At 52.4% G+C, this 19,722-nt stretch overlaps 1 protein-coding gene across 5 annotated transcripts in view; it reads right to left on the minus strand.

Annotated features, from left to right (window-relative positions):
- Window positions 1–4,998: 4,998 nt before the first annotated feature.
- Tom1l2 (target of myb1 like 2 membrane trafficking protein) overlaps window positions 4,999–19,722 on the minus strand; it is a 124,971-nt gene continuing 110,247 nt past the window's right edge. For 3 of the 5 annotated variants that reach the window (XM_036195003.1, XM_036195007.1, XM_036195006.1), the window contains exons 12-16: window positions 19,591–19,666; window positions 17,300–17,365; window positions 11,140–11,199; window positions 9,318–9,354; window positions 4,999–8,300 (exon numbers count right to left, since the gene is read on the minus strand). In XM_036195003.1, coding sequence (XP_036050896.1) covers window positions 8,152–8,300; window positions 9,318–9,354; window positions 11,140–11,199; window positions 17,300–17,365; window positions 19,591–19,666 — 388 coding nt within the window. In that variant the 3' untranslated portion in view covers window positions 4,999–8,151. The remainder of the gene's footprint in view (window positions 8,301–9,317; window positions 9,355–11,139; window positions 11,200–17,299; window positions 17,366–19,590; window positions 19,667–19,722) is intronic. The other 2 variants (XM_036195004.1, XM_036195008.1) reach the window with 2 other exon arrangements.

Consider the following 19,722-nt stretch of genomic DNA (forward strand, 5'->3'; position numbering starts at 1 on the left):
AGCTCGGAGAACTTCTTCAGAGGAAGTTGGTGGTTTCGGTCTCAAACACCCGGGACCTCCCACCAAAGATCCCAGGACCCCTTGCTGGGATCTTTGGCGCTCAGAACGCCAGCCCGTCCTGGTGAGCCTCGGAGGGGCGGGGTCTCAGCCTGGCCAACAGTGACCTGGGTCAGCTGTTCAGCACTGTGCAGTCATGAGGCATGCTTGTGACAAGCCGGATATTTTTATTGTATTAACTCGTTCAATCCTCCCAACAGCCTCAGGGAGACGTCTGTTCCCATCCCATTCCACGGATGAGGCAACTGAGGCAGGAGGACCCGCCTAGGATTCCCCAGCGCTGCCCGCTGCCCGTGGTGGTCCTATACTAGGGACAGTCGCAGAGCCGGGTGGCCAGCGCGGAGACCCCTAACTCGGGTTGCCAGAGAACTTGCCCTGTTCGAGGCCAATTGGGGCGGGGCCCCGAGTGGCGTGACGCGGCGTCAGCTTGCGCTCGCGGGACTCGGGCTTTGGTCACGTGCCCGGCGCCTGCTGGACCCGGGGGCGGGGCTGTAAGACCTGCGGGCACCGGCTCTGCCTGGTGGGACTGCTCCACTGCAAATGGCCAGATTTCCGTGCCTGCCCGGGCTTCGTTACCTGGGGGACCAGCGTGCACGTCCCGGTTGGTCCCCACCCTCTAAGCACAGGAGGACACTGCTGGGGTTCTGAGCCGTGGGGGGCAGAGCCTCTTTGCCCAGCAGTGCCCTCAATGTTGGGAGCTCAGAGGTGCGTGGAATGGCAGGCCCCGGGCAGGAAGCTGCTTTAGGAGGCTGCTGAACCTCCTGGGCCACCTGCCACTCTGCATGACCCCGTTATCCTTCTTGACTGCTGGAGCTAAGCGTGGGCCTGCCTGGGCAAAGCAACAGAGGGCTAGGCAAGGGGAACAGACTGCTAAGAGTCCAGAGCTACCTGGGAGGTCTTAACCTCCTGACTTGACTTTATACTGGGGACTGCTGACATTCTAGCGGAAGATGAGGGCTGATCTCATTGGAGGCGACTTCTGTTGGGAGCTGTCCAGGAAGTGCCTGGCCCTCTCTGAGCCTCTGTCTCACCCACCGTGGTGGCTGCTTGGCATTATAGTCCCTTGATAGACCTCCACACAAGGGTTGGGTATGCCCAAAGCCTGTGCACAGTGAAGAGTTAAACTCACAAATGGAGCGTGGGGGGATGCTGGCTATTGAGGGGAGAAGCCAGCTATGTATGTATTAGAGTCCCAGAGTAAAGTACATCAACTATTGTGATCACCTGGTACCGTGAGTGAAGTCCAGCCCTAAGGGAGTTACTGTTGGAACCCCAGGTCCCCACTGCTTGCTACTCTATGGAAAACTGGGGAACAGAAACTGGTGGGGAGATGCAGGTTTATCTGAGACCCACCTCGAAGGAGACAGAGCTGATTCTCCACCTCCCAGGGTTTTCGAGGTGTAAAGAGCTGTAGTAGAAGAAAGGGGTCCAGGAGGAATACAGGAGGGAAGCCCGTGTACTAAGTGGGGTCTTCTGATCCTCCGGCTGCTGCAAGTCACTTTGACCTCGTGGGGGAGAGAAGGTGCTGACCTTCCACCAGATGTCCTGGGAACTGGCAGTGGGCAGTGTTATCCCCTCTCTCTGCCCTCAGAAGGTGAAGCAGGAGGTCTGTGTTTGCGCCCAGGCTGGGTAGCTCCCACCTCTTAAATTTCAGTTGGGACTTCTCATCAGAATTTAGAATGTTAAGCAAAAGCGAAGCTGTGGGATTCAGGGAGGCCTAAAATACAGGAGGGGTGGGCATGGGAGACGGGGCAAAAGAATGTGCTAGAACTGTGACAGGCTCCAACAGAACATTTCACCTGAATGTTGGACTCCAGGCCCTACCAGACTGATGACTGGCTGTCCTTTCAGCCAGGCTGCAGGCTCCTTTTTCTCTCCTTATCTTCCCTGGGATTACCTCAGCCCATTTCACTCAAAGATTGATGAACTACAAAGGCCTCAGCGGGTCATTCACAATTCCATCTCACAGCTGAGGAAAGGATATAGTGGATTCTCTGTTGCCACTACCACAGTGTCTGGACTGTGTGGCATGATAGAGAGGAGACAACCCCAGGCGAGAGTCCGCTGGGCTTCCAGAATCATCGACTCCCCAGAGCTGCCAGCAGAGGCCTGACTTACTAGGATGTTCAAGACCTGGCCCTAGAGACCTGAACATAGCTTTCCGGAGGCTATGAAAGAACACACCAGTAGCTTCCCTGAGTATTGGAGCACTTTCTGGGTACCATGCTGGTTCGAGGTCTCAAGATTCTGCCCCTGCCCAAGATCCAGAAAAGATTTTTTTTCTTGAGAAGTAAACAGGTGGTAAAGGTCCCTCCCCATCAAGAGCTTCAGTGGAGGCTGCTGAAGGGGCCTAGCGTCAAGACAGGGCCCCAGCTCCTCTCGGGTCTCCAATGACAGGAGGAGAGGCAGTGAGGCCTGGGAAGGAAATAAAAGAAGAGTCCAGGAATTTGTCTCTGTCCATCTGTACCTCAGGACCTGGGCCTTCTCCACCCATGCTGTAGACCTTGTGAAGGTTTTACCCTTCCTCTACTAACAAACAGCCAGGGTTTTCAGGGTGAGTTCTGGAAAGAGTTATAGCCTGGAGCTACAGGAAATCTCTAGTCTATTATGGAGGAGCCAGCCCCGAGGAAGCAGAGCCAAGACCCAGAGGTCTGTCACCCAGCCTCCTCTATAGGCACCTGGATACAGCCGTTCCTGAAGCACACTCCTCTTTCTGACTTCTGAACCAATTTCTGCCACAACCAACAAGGTCGAATATGCCCTTTAAGTGAGGAGTTCGGGCCACAGGCTCCATCCTGACAAAGAAGCCCTGGTACCGCTTTTTTTTTTTTTTTTTAAGATTTATTTATTTATTATGTATACAGAAAAGGGCGCCAGATCTCATTACAGATGGTAGTGAGCCACCATGTGGTTGCTGGGAATTGAACTCAGGACCTCTGGAGGAGCAGTCAGTGCTCTTAACCTCTGAGCCACCTCTCCAGCCCCTGGTACCGCTTTTCTCCAACATTTCTTGCACTTGTTCTCTCCCACAGAGCCCTTATCTCACAGGATCAGCTATTAGTCTATGGGGAAAATGAACTTTGGCAAGTGTCCACCAGGGGTTGCAAAGTCCCTCCTTGGAGACTTGTCAGCTAAACTGGAGCAGCATGGCCATCCTGCCCTTCCTCCTGGCTTGGACAGCCTACCCCACCAGCAGCACCTGAGCCTCCCTGCCTGCAGGCCACCAGAGTTCTCTAACACTCAGAAGAGGAGAGGCCTTGGTTCTGGGAACTGGACATGGCTTCAAGTTCCCCCAGCCAGGCACAGGCAGGCTGTAAGGGTCACAGAGCTAAAGGAAAAGTACAGTAGGGCTTGTGAGCCCCGAGCAGACTAGGTCCACCTGCTCTTCACAGGGTAGGGATTGGGTTCTGGTCCCTATAATGCCACAGTGCCTACCACAGAGCCAGGACACAGAATGGCCTGAGTGCACGTTATCTGCTCAGAAGGATCTAGGTTGTGGGCTTCCTCTCCTTTAAGGACATGCTCCTCTGTTTACCTGTTGAGGGCCTGCAATTCATCCCACCTAGTCAGAGTTCGAGCCTCAGCCCCCGGAGCCTAGGATGACGGTGGGTTTTGGGTGCTGGCCTAGGTTAATGACTGTAGGGATCCATATCAGCCTGTGCCTCTGGGCCTTTTCATCTGCTGCCCCTCTACAGCAGACTTGAGTCTAAGTGACCGTTACCTTGATCTTTGTGCCCCAAAGCAAGTCTGTGGCTCTTCCCAGCCCCCACTTTACCAGCGCAGTGACAGGCTGGCAGGTGTGAGCCAGGGCCACACTGGTTTCATAGACTACACTTGCGCTCCACCTTCAGTTCCAGGAGGTGAAGGGTCTGAGGGCTCACACTAAAGCAGACAGGCATCTGGCTCCACCTCCTCCTGTGTCCCCACTTGGTCCTTTGACCTCAGGGCTGGCTGAGGCCAGTTCCCAAAGGACGATGCCTCAGAGTAGAGCTCTAGGCAGCCTCCTGGAACAGCCCTGGAGCTCACAGGTGGGTGGGGAGAGGCAGAGATGAGCTGCTTTGAGGGAACAAAGAAGTTCTAAAATTGTGATGGTCGCACAACCCTGCAACCCTGACTGGAAGCACTCAACTGTATAAAGTGTGTAAGCTGGATCTGTAGGGGCAACTGTGGATTAATATCACAGTTGGGGAGAGGGCTTCACTCTCCAGGAGCTGAGGCTGGCAGACTCAGTGCTTGGCATGGGCTTTGTGAAAGATTCTGATGCCTTTTTGGCAGAAACCCAGCTGAAGGGGTTTGGATGCCCCAGGCCTACCTGCTCTGAGCCAGAGTAAGTGGCCTTGCCATATCTGCTTGAGACCCAGGAAATCCGCCACACACTTTCCCTCTTCCCCCAAAGCCTGCCGCTCTACAGGGCTCCGGAGTTTCCTTGCCAGGCCTCTGAGAGGGGAAATGAAGGAGTGAGTCTGCAATTGCCCGCTCTGGCAGGGGCCCGTGAAGGCCTGTTAAAGGCCTGTGGCACTGGTCTTGTGGCACAGGATTTTAGTCCCAGAGCTTGGGAAGCAGAGGCCAGAGGATCTCTGGCTCAAGGCTAGCCTGAGCTACAAAGTAAGACCATATCTCAAAACACGAAATAAAATTAAAAGGCAGGTAGGAGCTGGAGAGACGGCTCAGTGGCTAAAGAGCGCACACTGCTTTTGCAGAGAACTAGGGTTTGGTTCCCAGCACCCACAACCACTTAACTCCAGCCCCAGTGAATCCAGAGCCCTCTCCTGGCCTCTGTGGGCACCTGAACTAATAAGTGCACATATCCACACTCAGGTAACACACACAAACACATAATTTAAAAATATAATTTTTTTTTTTTTTTTTTTTAGAAAAAGTCAGGTGGGCCAACTTTCAGGCCCTTTGGATGCTCAGGCCAATTCAGATATCACACAGGAATGGCTGGTTCAACTATTTATTGTGGCGTACTTTACATGCAAGAACACAAATTAGAGAGACAGTATTTGGAAGCAGAACCAGTGGGGTGGGGAGACACACTAGTTGTCACACTGAGCCACCCTCCAGAACCAGCTCTACCCACAGGAACAGGACAGTGACAAGAATCTGACTCTTAAGACGACAGGAGAACAACTCAATACCGTCTTTTCAGCAGCCGAGGATCCAAGGAGCCTCACAAATGAAGTGCAAACTCTAGGAAGAAACACTACCCCTGCTCTCCCAGAGAGCCTGGGGCATGAGTATGGCAGGATCAGTCAGAACACAGGGTTGACAGTTGTTCTTGGGGACTAGGGGGAACCTAGCCTAGACCTCCATGAACAAGAAGGGCTGGAGATGGGCACTGGGCTAGGCGGGTACCCCAGAGCCACAAAGGGAGGAGCTCCAAGGGGCTGAGCACACGGGGAAGCCCCAGCCATCCCAACAGCAGACCATAGAGAGGCCGTGGATCGGCCAGGCGGGAACAAACGCTCACGCTGCTCTCCCAGCCACCTCGGGCTGACCTGGCCCCAAGAGTGCCCTGAGCCATCTGAGGCCATCCGTCAGAGGACTGTGGCCAGGAAAGTCTGTGGTGGAACTAAGGAACTCACTGCCATCAGGCCACCTAGGGTCCGGCCACCACTTTCCGGGCTGAGCAGTGCTGTAGGTGACAGCAGGGGCCTGGTAGGGAGGACAAGAGCAGTGAGCCAAGGCACAGTCACTCACACTGAGGGGCTGACAGGAAAAATGGAAGCTAGCTCTGGCCACAGCTACCAAGAAGCCCTTTTGGCTCTGAACCCCAAGTCCCATGTACAGTAAATAGTTAGTCTCTGCCCAACTCACAAGGTCAAAATACACCTGGTGACCTTCCTTCACTGCTGCCTGATGGCCAAAAAGGAGGAAGAAGCAGTCTTAACACTTCAGCACAATGAACAAGAAAGGGTTAAACACATCCTCAAGAAAATATTTTGACAAAATAAATATTTTAACCTATAATCAGGTGTAATTAGTGCTTATGAGTCCCGGCAATAATTTAGTGTAATTAAGTACATACTCTATCTGTGATTTCTAACACTTGTAGAGGCTGCTGGCTTGAGAGGGCCCAGCTTCTAGGGATTTTTCCCACAGATGGTAGGTAGGGAACCAGAGGCCTCAGGACAGGACAGTCCACAGAGCTGGACCCCTTCAGGACCCCCAGGCCCAATCTTGCTTCTCATAAAGGCCCCAGGCACATGTCACTTCAGCCCACAGATAAGGCAGACTACCTCTAGACAAGATATGAAGACTATAAACCAGACCACCCAGCCAGAAAGGTGTTCTCTTGGCAGCTTGTGGGAGTCCTTGACCTCTCTAAGCCATACCTAGCAGCTGCAGTCAGGAAGATAGGGGACAGCTCTGGACATTGGTACTAGAAACAACCAGGTTGGGAACTCCCAAGGTAGGCCCCCACATCAGTCTCTCTCCCTGGTGGAGGCCCGTCTTCCTCTACATCATCCACAAGCAGAGGGCAGCCTCTTAATTCAGAGATGCTGGCCTGATTGCCTACTGCCCACAGGCCCTGCTCTTTAGACTGTGCCAAAGGCCAACCTTCCAGGTATACTGGGCAGCCTCCTCTGGTGTGATAAGCCTTCAGAGGTCTTAACAGCCAGGCTAGCCTTAGAGTGCTCTGCCCTTAAGAAACACTGAGGAGAAGCTCTGCTTGGCAGGGTATGAGTGGGGTGTGGAGGTGTGGCAGATGCTCAGAGAGGGCTGGGCAGTTAGCAGGTTAGCGTGATCTCCTCCAGGTCAGATGAACCCTAGCCAGACCTTCTGCAGACTGCTGAAGGAGAGGTGTTGGGTTGGGCGAGGGGTCCTGGGACAGGCCATTTCTGTTCTCACCCAGGGCTGCGGTCCCATCCTAAGAGCTGCCCAGAACCTGTGCACTAATCCCTCTGCGAGTGGAACCCAGCCTCCTCTCCCTGCTGGGGCTTGCGCTTGGGCCATCCTAATGGTGGGAAAGGCTGGCCACATGGTGGGTGGAACTGTGTGGGGCCTGCGAGTAAACAGCAGTACAGCTGCAGTAGCATCTTCCTTTTCTAGGTGACAGCAGCTAGACCAGGGCTAGGGAGCACTGGAAACAAGGGCAGGAGCAGGCATCACCAGCTCTCGCTTGCTCAGACCCAGGCTGTCGGTCTTCAGACTGAAACTGCCAGCTGGGGGACATGTGAGTTGGGTGGCAGGTCCAGTGGGACAGCCATGAAGGCTGAGGCTGTGTCAGGGAGGAGGGAAGAATGGAGTGTGGCTCCAGCCTAATGTGGCTCCTGGTCATCTGGAGCCTCCACGCACAGCACACAGCTACCTGCTGCTGGGCCTGGAGGTAGCTGTGTGGAGGTCGCTGAAGGCGAAGCCTGGTCACGGGATACATTGAAGTCAGGTTGTTTTAGCAACAACCCTCTCCAGACATCAGGGCCAATGTGGGCGCGCAGGGCGTGCATAGAGTAAGCCGTCTACCATCCACAGGGCACGTGCTGCCCTTGGCCGTTCTCAGACCAAGAGCTGCAGGTCCCTGTCTTGGTCCCAGGCCTGGCAGCTGACTGACAGAGAAAGGGCCAGGGACATGAGGGATCTTTAAGGGAGTAGCCCACAGAGCCCACTCAAGTACAAACACGCTGGTGCCACACAGTCCAAGTAGAGAGACTAAGCCTGTGGTTACAAATACTTGAGCCCTGCTTTCCCAGAGTCCTTGATGGAAGAAGGGGGTCCTGGGGAGCAGTGTCTCACCTAAGGAAGCCATGGAGCTAGGCGGAAGCAGAAGGGGTAGAGAGAGGGTCCATTCAGGAGCTCTGCTCAGAAAGTGTCAAGGGGCTACCCTGCCTGGGGCTGGACCACTGCTTCTTCCTGGTTAGACCCAAGGCCAAGAGGGCCCTTGGGGTGAGGGAGGACAGGCCCTCTGGTCAGTGCTGTTGCCACCCAGAGAACAGGTGGCAAAGTGGGCCCTGACCTGGGCCTGGGAGCAAACAGTGGCATTTCCATGGGGATACAGGTGTGCAGGCTGAGGGGCTGGGGAGTGGCCAGTGCCCAGTGTCCACCAGGAGAGTCAGCAGTGACCTGCCATGGGAAGGTAAACCACAGGACAGCTCACAGGGCAAAGAGTGCATCCTCAGACCGCTCTGGCTTCTTCCGGTTGGAAGTACTTGAGGCTGGTGCAGGAGCCTCTGTGGGAGGTGAGGGCAGGTCTGGAACTGTTTCTGCAGCTTTGGCTCGCTCTTCCAGGAACTTATCGAACTCTACAATACAAACCAAATGGAGGGATAAGCTTGGTGAGGGTCACTTAGCCCCACAACCTAGTTTCCAGCTCCAGCCAGTGCCAACATCAGCCTGGCTGCCCTTTGGCAGGAGGTACGTCGTGCGTGTGGGGTGGGGGTAGGGAGTGGAGGTTGGGAAGGGTGTGTTGGCAGGAGAGCAACCAGCCAGATCCAGGCTTATTCTGGGCCCTCCTGGTCTGGGGCCAGCCTAAGAGAAGTCACTGTTCCTGACTCCGCACACAGAACTGGTGAAGCTGGATTGGGGGCATATGGTTGGGGAGGGCCCTATATATTGCTGTGGGTCCCACGATGGTGAAGGATCTCACAGCCCCCAGCCTCATCAGAGAAAGGCTCTGGAAAAACAGTGGGTACAGAGCACCTGCCCTCTGAGAGCTCAGAGCTCTAGCCTCCTGGTCAGCACAGGGCAGGGCTGAGAGTGGGCCGGCACCTGTGTACACCACAGGCCCACCCTCACTGACCTAAGGAAGACACTGAAGGGAGGCTGCAGAGGCAGCTGCTTAGCACAGATGGCAGGGCCTTGGACTGGTCCTTGTCACAGCGTCTGGAAGAATCTGGGGGGTGGGGGCAGCATGGGATGAGGTGTGGAAGGTAAGATGGAGAGGAGGTAATGTCGGAGGGAAAGAGGGCAGGAGCCTTGTTGGAGAACTAGGCCTATGTTCCCACCTGACCACCAACTGAGGCCCAGATATCCAAGGGGCCTTGCACACTCTGTGCACTGTGTGGTCTGTGTCTGCAGGGGACTTAGGACCTGGGCAGAACCTAGGATAGTAACCTGTACCCTCCAGTCACCCTCTTAGGGACCTCTGCATGCTCTTCCCAATCTGTTTTGCCCTAAAGGAAATGAGAGAAATGGCACTGTCTCCATCAGCATGAGTCCCCATGAAGGCTAGGGCTCAGGCCCAGCAACACATGGATCTGGCAGCAGAGGCATCAGGAGCGCGAGAGCAGAAGGGCTGGAAGGCCACTAGCCAGGCCTACCTTCACTTGTGACTCCCTCTTCCGGGTCGTCCCCCTTCTGTGGACGAAGCAGAGAATGAATGGCATTAGGGCTCATCCCTGTCTTGCCCACCCTACCACCTCTGTCTACCCATGGCTACCAAAGTGAAGTTCTACTTTTCCTGTTCCCAGACTCTCTTCTTCCTATTAGAGAGGCAGAGAGTGTGTTTAAAAAAAAAAAAAAAAAAAAAAAAAAAGTTTGTGTTTTTTTTGTTTTTGTTTTTTTGTTGTTTTTTGTTGTTTTTTTTTTTAAAAAGCAAAACACAAAGGTTCTAGGTTTTGATATCCTAGAAGGACAAGAAAGAAAAATCCAAAATTGGTGCAGACTGGTCCCTACCTGGGCCAGAGGGGAGAAGCCTGCCCATCAATACCAGGCTCTGAGGAGAGCTGCCATGTCACATGAGGCTGAGGCAATGGGTGCTGCCAGCAGAGGGACTCTGGAAAGATGCCATCTACACCAACAGCTAGCAGCTGCTTGAGGCCTGGATGGCCTTGGCCTAATCTCTAGTAGGTCCTTTGGCATTGGGAGCTGTCACCTAGAAACATGCCCCACAGCTTCCCAGGAGCTCTAACTGCCTTCCCCTAGACCTAAGCTCCCATTCTTGCTGTCTAAAGGGGTCATGGAGATGCTGAGCACCTCTATCATTTATGTGGATCACACTTGATTAGAGAGGAGCTTAGACATAGGCCACACTGGGAAAGGACCCATCTAGAGTGAAAAGTCACCAGAAGGGCTCAGTAACCTGGGCTTCTGACCTGTCACTGCCTTGTGAGAGCCCTTCTAACACATCCTTTCTGGATCTTGTCTCTTAAGGGTCTCATGGAGCCAGGTTGGCCTTGTACTTCTGACCTTACTGCCTCCACTTCCCAAATGCTGGGATTAAAGGTGTGTGACACCATGCCAAGTCTGGGAGAGAGCCTGAGTGTTTCCGTTCCTGCCTCTGTGAGGGACATATTTCTTTCTAAGCTCCCCTGGAAAGATGGCAGGGGTGCTCTTTCAACCTTCCCTGGCACGAAGGTGGCTGCCTCCTGGGGAAGAGGCAATGTTAGCCTCCTTCATGGGGGAGGTGCCACAGGAAACCTGTAGCCACCACTGAATCCCTCCTACACCCAGCAGCTGTGAATGAAGTGCTCTGTAAGGAGAGGAAGTTGACTGAGGCCATCTTCAGACACTTGACCTTCTCAGTCTCTCATCCATCCCAGATGAACAAACGTTCTCTTGGAGCAGGAGCTCTTTTAAACAAATACTAGAGGATGGTGGGAATGGGATGATGGTGAATGTAAAACCAAGCATCTAACTCATTTGTGAAAAAAGAAAAAAGAAATGAAGGTGTGGGCATGCAGCGCTTGCCCATCAGCATGCACAATGCCATGAATTCAATCCCCCAACAAAGGAGGCAAAAAAGAAAGAGAAAACAAGCCAAAACCAAAACACAAAAAACTTCCTCCCTCAAAACAAAAAGCAAAAAGAAACAGGAACAAACAAGTAGAAAAAACCCTCAAACACACACCTTTGGCATTTAAGAGAAATGGGGAGGGTTTGGCGCGTGTCAGGAGTACTTAGAGATGGGCTCTCTAGTTTCCACAGATGTGAGACATCTGTTCGGGGCTGTGTGGCTGAGAGGCCGTGCCTAGAGCCAGCACCACCAGAGGCCACATGTCAGAAAGGAAGGTGAGCTTTACCCCTCCCTCCTCCAACCCCCCCCGTGGTGGAGGTAGAGCCCCTGCCACAAGCCCCAAGGCCTGTCCTGGGAACATCTGCCTTGCCACAACCCCCACACAAAATGCAGAAGTCAAGTCTCACCAGGTCTGTCCTGAGCCACACCTCAATGTCGTCCATGACAGAGGGCTGCGCAACGGGGATCTATGGAGGCGGAGGCGGCAAGCAGCGGGGTCAGGCAGGCCCCCACACAGCCAGGCAAAGGAAGACAACACCAAAACAAAGTAAATCGTCAAAAGTAACCCCCAAACACAACCAAAATGTACACAGAGCAAAACAACCACATGGCACGCACAGGCAACACAGGCAGCTCCACGTGAAATGGCGGGTGAGGAGAGCAGTGAGGTGGGATTAGAAGAAGCAGGCTGGTCAGCAGGGGGTGGTGGCAAGAAAGTACATGTTCTTGATATGGATAACTTTTGCCTGTATCTGTTGGCCTTTCCAGGCCGGGGTTCAAGTCACTAGTTCTGCAGCAGTCATGACAGGAGAATCAGCTGCCCTCAGTGAAGACCACCTCAGGCCAAGATGGTGGGCCGAGGGGAAGCTGAACAGCACCATGCCTAGAGCAGGCTGCAGGGTGCTCAGGAGGGCAGTTCAGCCCCGGGCCTCTGTCTGCTTAGTGAGGTGGCTTTCTGAGTGGGAGAAGGAGCCAGAGGCACGTGCGCTCTTGGTCTGGGAGTGCCCTGCTTCCAGAAAGCAGGCACACACTGCCATTAACGGAAACACAGCTCAAAAATGAGGCTTTGATGACAAAGAAGGACAGAGGGCTTTAGTCCTCTCTCTCTCCTTTGAGGAAAAAATATCACCAGTAGCCCCGAATGCCACAGCTTCCTTTGGTCTCATCCTTTTTCCTGCCTCTCAGCAGCTGTCTAAGCTTTAGTACTTGAGAAAACTAGTCCACTGTGGGCTGGGGGAGCAGGATGCCTAGGATGTGGCAGGGCTCCCCAACAAACCTCATGGGTATTAGAGAAGGTGCCATGCGTTGGTCTGAGCCAAGGGCTTCGAGCAGAGATTCTGAAAAATATGTGCAACTAAAACCATTTACGTTGCCACCAGATAAGAAGTGAAGGTGGCCTTTAGTCTCCTAGAAGCCACCTTAATAAAAGGCTGGCTCCCTGCCTACACAAATGAGAGGAGCGCCTTTAGTCAGGGCAACCTGCCTCTTCACCTACCCCGGGCTGAGTGGTGCCCCACCTGGGAGCCTTGCTAATTAGCCCACTATTTCCAGAAAAAAAGAAATGTCAGTGTGGTGTCCATAGCTGGCTACACTCTAATGTCACGATCTAGAGTCAGAATGAACTTTAAATAGGCAATACAAAGACTCAGTATAAGTAATTTTTAAAAAGCTTCCAAAATAACCCAAAAAGCCCAACCTGAAAAGGAAGAGGACAAAGAATTCACATTGTCAGCTCCTGTTTTGGAGGTTGAAATCTGTTGCACATGTGTGTGGTTCTTGCACATGCTGAGCAGATGTCTGCAGCACCTCCCATAGCAAGCTGGTGACCCCCAGCTCCGAGCATGTGCTCTGTGCCCCATCCTCACCCTGCCATGGGCAGGCACACAAGCGTTTTCAGAACAGCTCACTAATCACTAGGCACTGTCTCTCTATGCCACCATTTTAACCCTCAGACATTTCAAACTGTCAAACTGGTAATATTTCAGGGAGTTCTTACACCATAACGTGAGTCCTGGTGACAAAGCAGATGATCACTCACTTGGGGTGAGAGCAAGGATGCTCAACGGTGCCTACAGTGGCCATGGCCGATGCCCGCCTTACCCATCAGAGAACGCTGGGACACAGTAGGTGCAATTGCTATCTCATGACAACGGGTGGGCCTGCCACCTTGACGGACTCCTGGAAGGATGTACTGTTTTCATGATCTTGATATCTATCAATCACAATATCTGACTTGTTGAGGGCGTGTGCCATGCCTAGTCCCCAGCTCAGAAAGTCAGTCATTTCTCCAATGAGAAATGCCATCCATGGCAGCTGCTAGGGTACACGTGGGCACTTTTTGCCTTATCCAACTCAGTTCTCCTAGAAGAAACTGAGAGTCCATATCTGTGAGCTTTCTTTCTAAAGTGTTGAGTGGAGCACAGGCCCTCCTTAGGAGGGCTGAACACTCTTCACTGGGTTGCTAGATTTTGGTTTTTTTTTTTTTGTTTGTTTGTTTGTTTTTTTGAGACAGGGTTTCTCTGTGTGGTTTTGCGCCTTTCCTGGAACTCACTTGGTAGTCCAGGCTGGCCTTGAACTCACGGAGATCCACCTGGCTCTGCCTCCTGAGTGCTGGGATTACAGGTGTGTGCCACCACCGCCACCACCACGGGCTGCTAGTTTTAAAGGGCCAGAAGCCTAATTAGACATTCCATTTTTCATCTAATTCTTTTTATTATTGTTTAAAAGTAGAGGTAGGCTGGACCTGGTGGTGGTGCACACATTTAATCCCAGCACTTGGGAGGCAGAGGCAGGAGGATCTCTGTGAGTTCGAGGCTAGCCTGGTCTATATAATGAGTTCCAGGACAGCCAGAGGTATGTAGAGAGACTCTTAAAAAAAAAAAAAAAAAAAAAAAGGTAGAGGCCCAGAGGTGTAATTCGGGAGTGCTTGCCTACCATGTGAAGCTTTGGGTTTAATTCACGTCATAAAAATCTGCAAACAGCGGGGTTGGGGATTTAGCTCAGTGGTAGAGTGCTTGCCTAGCAAGTGCAAGGCCCTGGGTTTGGTCCTCAGCTCTGAAAAAAAAAAAAAAGAAAAAAAGAAAAAAGGAAAAAGAAAAAAGAAAAAAAAATCCGCAAACAGCTGAACACATCCCTGCAATGGCAGCAAAGCAAGACAAATGGGGCTGGGCTCCACCTGGCCACACTGCGGGGCAAGTCACTTCCCTTCTTCAGTAGGGAAGCCAGCCTCTTCTGCTTAGAAGCCTCAGCTATGTGGGCAGGTGAAGGAGTTGGCCCAGGATAGGCTTATCCTCCATTTCCTCATCTGTGAACAGGGGATTGCAATGTGGCATTTTGAGTCTAACACTAACATTGTAAGTCAGGATCCCTCATCTTCCAGGTTTGTGTTTCTGTGTTCTAATGTCTGGTCACTGGAACTGAGTCTCTCAGGGAGGAGAGGAGCTAGGATGCTGCTTCTCAGCTAGGCTTATGTGCCCAAGGCAGGTGGCTGGATGCAGGAGCACAGCTGTGGACCAGCACTGGGAAGCAGGCAGAGCATTCCTCTGCCAACAGGTACACCAAGACCCAGACTCAACATGTACACTGCCTGGAAAATATGGCCTGCAGAGGCCCAGGAAGAGGGAGAAACAGGTCCTCTCTTGCTGATAGAGGGAAGGGAGCGTGGCAGGGAGTCTTGGTGTGTCTCTGCCACGTGGCTTTGAGCAAGTCACCAGGCCTTTGGGGGCCTTAACATCCATTATGTGCCACATTAGCCGTTTATCCAGCAGATCCCTAGGAAGCTTTTGGCTATTTTGCCATGGTTTTAGCATCTCCTAGGACACTGATCCAAGCTGCAGGCTGTTACAGGAGGTCGAAGAGTGATGAGAGAGATAGAGGAAGAATGGGTATGAAGAGAAGGGAATCTACCCAGAACAGCCTCCCATAAAGACCAAGGCCAAATGCTGCCTCATGTGGAAAGGGCAGCCAGACTGGCAGGGTGGAGTCTTGGTGACAATACTCAGTCCATTTTACGGGTGCACAGAGATTCAGGCATCTCTGATGCCAGGGCGGCAGGCTAGGATCTGAGTGGTGGGCAGAAGTCCTGTTGTTGGCATCTGTGAACCACTCCACCTTAGGAAAGAGGGGAGGTGCTGCCACGGGCTCCTGCCAGTTCTTTGTTTTTACCTTTGGTGTGCTGCCTGGCAGTCTGCCAGTTATTGAGTGGGGATAACTAGCATTAGCCTCTGACAGCAGGAGGCTTTTTTTTACTAATCTGTTTTTATTTTTCATCGTGTGCGCGCGTGCGTGCGTGTGTGTGTGTGTGCGCGTGCGTGTGTGCGTGCGTGCGTGCGTGCGTGCGTGCGTGTGTGTGTGTGTGTGTGTGGATCTGCCTCTCTGTGTGAGGGGTATGTTTATGTAAGTGCAGGTGCTCATGGAGGTCAGAAGAGGGCATCAGATTCTCTGGAGCTGTAGTTACAGGCCATTGTGAGCTGTCCAAAGTGGGTGCTGGGAACTGAGCTTGGGTTCTCTTCAGCAGTATGTGCTTTTAACAGCTGAGCCACCTCTCTAGCCCAGCTTTTGTAACCCATTGTTGTTGTTCTTCCCTGGCCTGCACCTCTGGTCAACATAGGACCTCATGGTTACTACTTCTGCTTTGACACTACTGTTGTTGTTGTCATGGTTACTACTATTTAGAGTGTGTGTGAGGCAGGGTCCATTATTCAGCTCAGGCTGGTTCATACCAGGAGCCTCCTGTCTCAACCTGCCCAGTGCCAAGACCAGAGGCATGCTTTATCATACCCAGCTTTCATTCTCTCAAATTTCCTTGACCATACCCTGGAAATGGGAGACAGTCCTAACTGATCACCAGCCAAAAGTAGCAGAGAAGACCCAAGGGCCAGGGAGGGAGAGAGGGAAAGGTCACTGACCCTGGGCTCAAGCCAGATCTTGCTTACCTTCACCTGCCAACGCACCTGGGGTAGTGACCTAACTGTGCAGGCTGCCCTCACACCTCAAGTCCCAGGAAAGGAAGGAAGGAGCAGGCACTCTTCACAGTGGTCCCCGGCTCCAGGCACACAGTGCAAGTCTGCACTGGGCGCTCTCTCTAGAGGAGCTGTGTAACTTTTTTTGTGATACTTCACCCAAACCCAACACGAGAGCTATTCTAAAGCCCCTGGTCTCACTCAGTTGTTCACAAAGTTTCCATATGAAGAATTTGTACTTGACAGGTTGGGAAGGGTAGGATGTCTATACTACGGAAAATAAGGCCAAGCAGCTAACATACATTGTTTTAAAAGGAAAACAAACTCTAGGCAGGAAGGTGAGATACCAATTTAGCTGTTAGTTGGGTTTGTTTCTGGGAAGTTGAAGACTGGCGCTCTACATGGGGACAGGGAAGGGAAGAGACAGCTTGTGTGGACAAAGACAGGCACCATCACCAGCTGCCCAGGTCACACTCAGGGAGTTTGGAGGGCAGTATCCTTTTTTGCAGGGCTAACAGGCACTGGGCACAGCTAGCATGTCTCTATTTGGACAATGGAGATAGAATTTTAGGAGGAAAATGAAGGGCCTGGCCAGCCCACACTTGCAGGAACAGTTGCTTTCTCACTGAGGGCAAGTGTGCACTGCTGTGGGAGTGGAAGAGCTGACCACCTGCTGCATTGGTCTCCACACCCTGTCTGCACACATGGCTTAAGCCCTTCTCAAGCAGGTGGCCCCTGTCCTGCAAGCAGCTTGTCACTTGAAAGTCTTACATGGACACCCGCCATCTGGGCCCCTCTCCTGGCCAGACATCAAGGGCTAGTTCTACATTTGGCTTACTGCGTTTATCTGGAGGACAGAGGTCCACATGTCTATTTCTGTCATTTCTTTGTATCCTTTCCTGCTCCATCCCTACCATGAGCACCGAGAGGTTTGATTCTGGACTTGGGGATGAGGTGGTCAACCTGAGGCCAGCAGCTTGGGGCCCTCTCTCCATGGACTCAGCGCCACTTGCACAGATATGGTGGGAAAGAAAGCCTCTGTGCCACAGAGTGTGGACTGGAAATGTGATATAAGCTCTCCTAGCTTTGTCTTCTTTTGACTCTGTTACTATCATCTATACATTTATATAAGAGATCTCAAGGCCATTTGTGAGACCATTATATTATAAAAGCCCACCAAGCCTAGGACTGCCAAATTCCCAGGCTAAGAGGGAGCTTCTCTGATTGGCCACATGCTGAGTCCTCTCATGATGGTCCCCTCCCAAGTACAAGCTACGATTACTTGTACTCATCCTGGAAAAATGAATACTGCCAAGAACTCGGGAGTCTGTGGGAGAAGGGAAAGGCCCTCCCCTCAGGCCTGCAAACGTCCCAGGAAGACCCAGGAGCACAGGCTCAGCAGAATGCCAGAGAAGGTGTTTCCAGAGCCGGAAGTCCGGGGCCACACGGAGATTCCACGTAGACAAGATTGGCTCCCTCAGAACAAGTGGGTGGCCTCTGTCCTCTCTGGTCACAGGGACTGGGCAGGTGGCCAGAGGAAGGCGCAGACAGTTACACAGTAAGGGGCTGGGGTGGGCAGCGCGCTCATCCAGCTATGGCTCCTCACCATTCCTTGGGTCATGAGCCAGCTGTCTATGGGCTGCAGGTCAGAGTCCCCACCTTTCCCTCTCCGCTGGGCCAAGGACAGAAAAGTCCCAAAAAGAAAAGTCACAGCAATGCTCAAGACAGGAAGTCACAGCACATATTGTAAATAGAAAAGTCATTGTTCAGATTTGGTTGACACACAAGGAAATGTGACCTGACCCTTCCCACCTGCCCTAGCATACCCTCTCACTACCTGCCTAGAAAAGAGAAGGAAAATCCAATAACCATGACCCTAGGCTGGGTAACAAAATATTCAACACCCGGAGGCTTCGGAAAGCCGGGGAGGTCACCCAGGTCTAATTCTCTTGATATAGTGAAAGTGTTTCTACTTTTTCTAACTCCCTCTGCTTTTTTTCTTTGTCTTTTTTTCTCTCCATTCTAGTTGCCATGTATCTTCTCTTAAATTCTTGACTTGAATGTTGAACTCAGCATATTCTTTATTGCCTTCTTTTTGTTGTTGTTTGGTTTGGTTTTTCGAGACAGGGTTTCTCTGTGTAACAGCCCTGGCTCTGTAGATCAGGCTGTCCTGGAACTCACTCTGCAGGCCTGCCTCTGCTCCGGATGCTGGGATTAAAGGCCTGCGCCATCACCACCCCTTTATTGCCTTATGTCTCCATGTCTGTTTATTTATAGTGCTGCTGCTGGTCCTGGAGCACTGGGCACACTAGATAGGTGAGCTACACCCTCAGATATTTTGTGTGTGCACTCATACACGTACATTGGCACACGCATGCCACTATGCAGTGGAGTCAGAGGGCAGCTTGTAGGAGTCAGTTCTTTCTTCCCACCATGTGGTTCTGAGGATGGAACCTAAGCTGTCAGGCTTGGCAATAAGTGCCTTTACCTGCTGAGTCATCTAGCCAGCCCTCCCCTGCTTCTTCAAATCACGACACGAGAGGTGGGATCTTACTTGCAGAGGTGAGGCTACACAACCTTCTCTTTATTTTCTTCTCAGTTCCAGGACAGCATGGCCCATGAAGGGTCAAGACAGCCTGCAGATGTGTTCACACACAGAGACACACATGACAGTCCCATGTCCTTTCTTGCTGAGGCCAGTCCTTGCCCCAGTAACAACAGGAACAGCAATCCGCCTCCTATCATTGGTAAATCTGCTGGAATCAGCAAGACCTTTGAAAACAGGGAGCCAGGCCAAGCCACGCATTCAAAGGGTGAGAAGTCGGCAACGTCTCCTGGACTTGGACCCAGGCCTGGGTACTGATAATGGCATGAGTTGGAGCAGGACACATGCTGGCCTGATGGGGCAAGCCCTTAGTTCAGTGTGGGGCAAGAGCCTGGCTGAGGGGACGAGGCTGCTCCAGATTGGGGTGAGTCAGAAGTAGGGGTCAACCTTGTCTTCACAAGGCAGTACACTGGCAGACCCCTGGCCTGGCTCTCTAATTCCCTTGCTGGGTTCAATGCAGAGATAGTTTAAGCAATGGGAAAAAGAACAGAGACTACTGTGTAGATGGTGAATGTCACTGTGGGCCACCACTGTGTAATGGCAGGGTGCTAAGATCTCTTCTTTCACCCCCTAGCAGTCAGTATAGGGGGACATATGCCAGCTCAGAAGAGAAGTCCCCACCCTCAAGACCAAGCTTTTCCATTATGCCAGGCAGCCATTGTGCTGTCCTTCACCAGTCCTCTGCACAGGGCCCACAGGAGGCTAAGACCCGGTGTTCAGGAAGCAAAGGGCCCTTCCTTGTCCAGTGGAGGGGTGGGCACAGTCTCCTTTCATGACAGCCCAGGGGGTCCTGGGCACCCTCTTCCTGGGCATACATTCCTATCTATTTCTTGGTTGGGCTCAAAAGAGAAATAGCTGCAAAAATACATTAAATGCACAAGTCCTTCTGAAGTTTTCCATAAACTGGCTGTGGTTTGGGGCTCACACAGATTGCATCCTTTATTTTAAAATGTTCTGACTCCTGGCTTGACTCTTTCCAAGCCCAGAGTGTCACAGGACACTCTCCAAGCCACCTCACAAACAAGGCCTGACCCTTAACTACCTCCCCCTGGAACTGGCACTACTTGGCTAGGCTGGCAGCCAGGTGGCTTGGTTCAGCATTTACTTTCCTTGTGGGGGGTCATCATTTTATTAGTGCACTGCCCACCATCCAGAAATGCTCTCTGGTATCCTCCCCAGGCTGGCTCTGCCATCTATACAAGCCAACTTCTGCTGAATTATTCAGCCAACTTTACCAAACTGTCTGTCTTTATCTCCAGAAGACTGGGCAAAAACCAGGCGTGAGGACCTACCATTTCTGAGCTCTGTTTCCGATTGTCTAGAGCAGAAGCGAGTCCTCCAACGGCCTGGGGATCCTCGTAGGTGACCCTGGGGAAAAGCAGTGGAATGAGTTCTCTCCCAGTGGTACCTGCCTTGGGTGTGAC

The sequence above is a fragment of the Onychomys torridus genome, chromosome 8, assembly GCF_903995425.1.
Source record: "Onychomys torridus chromosome 8, mOncTor1.1, whole genome shotgun sequence".
In the NCBI taxonomy this organism is placed as follows: domain Eukaryota; kingdom Metazoa; phylum Chordata; class Mammalia; order Rodentia; family Cricetidae; genus Onychomys; species Onychomys torridus.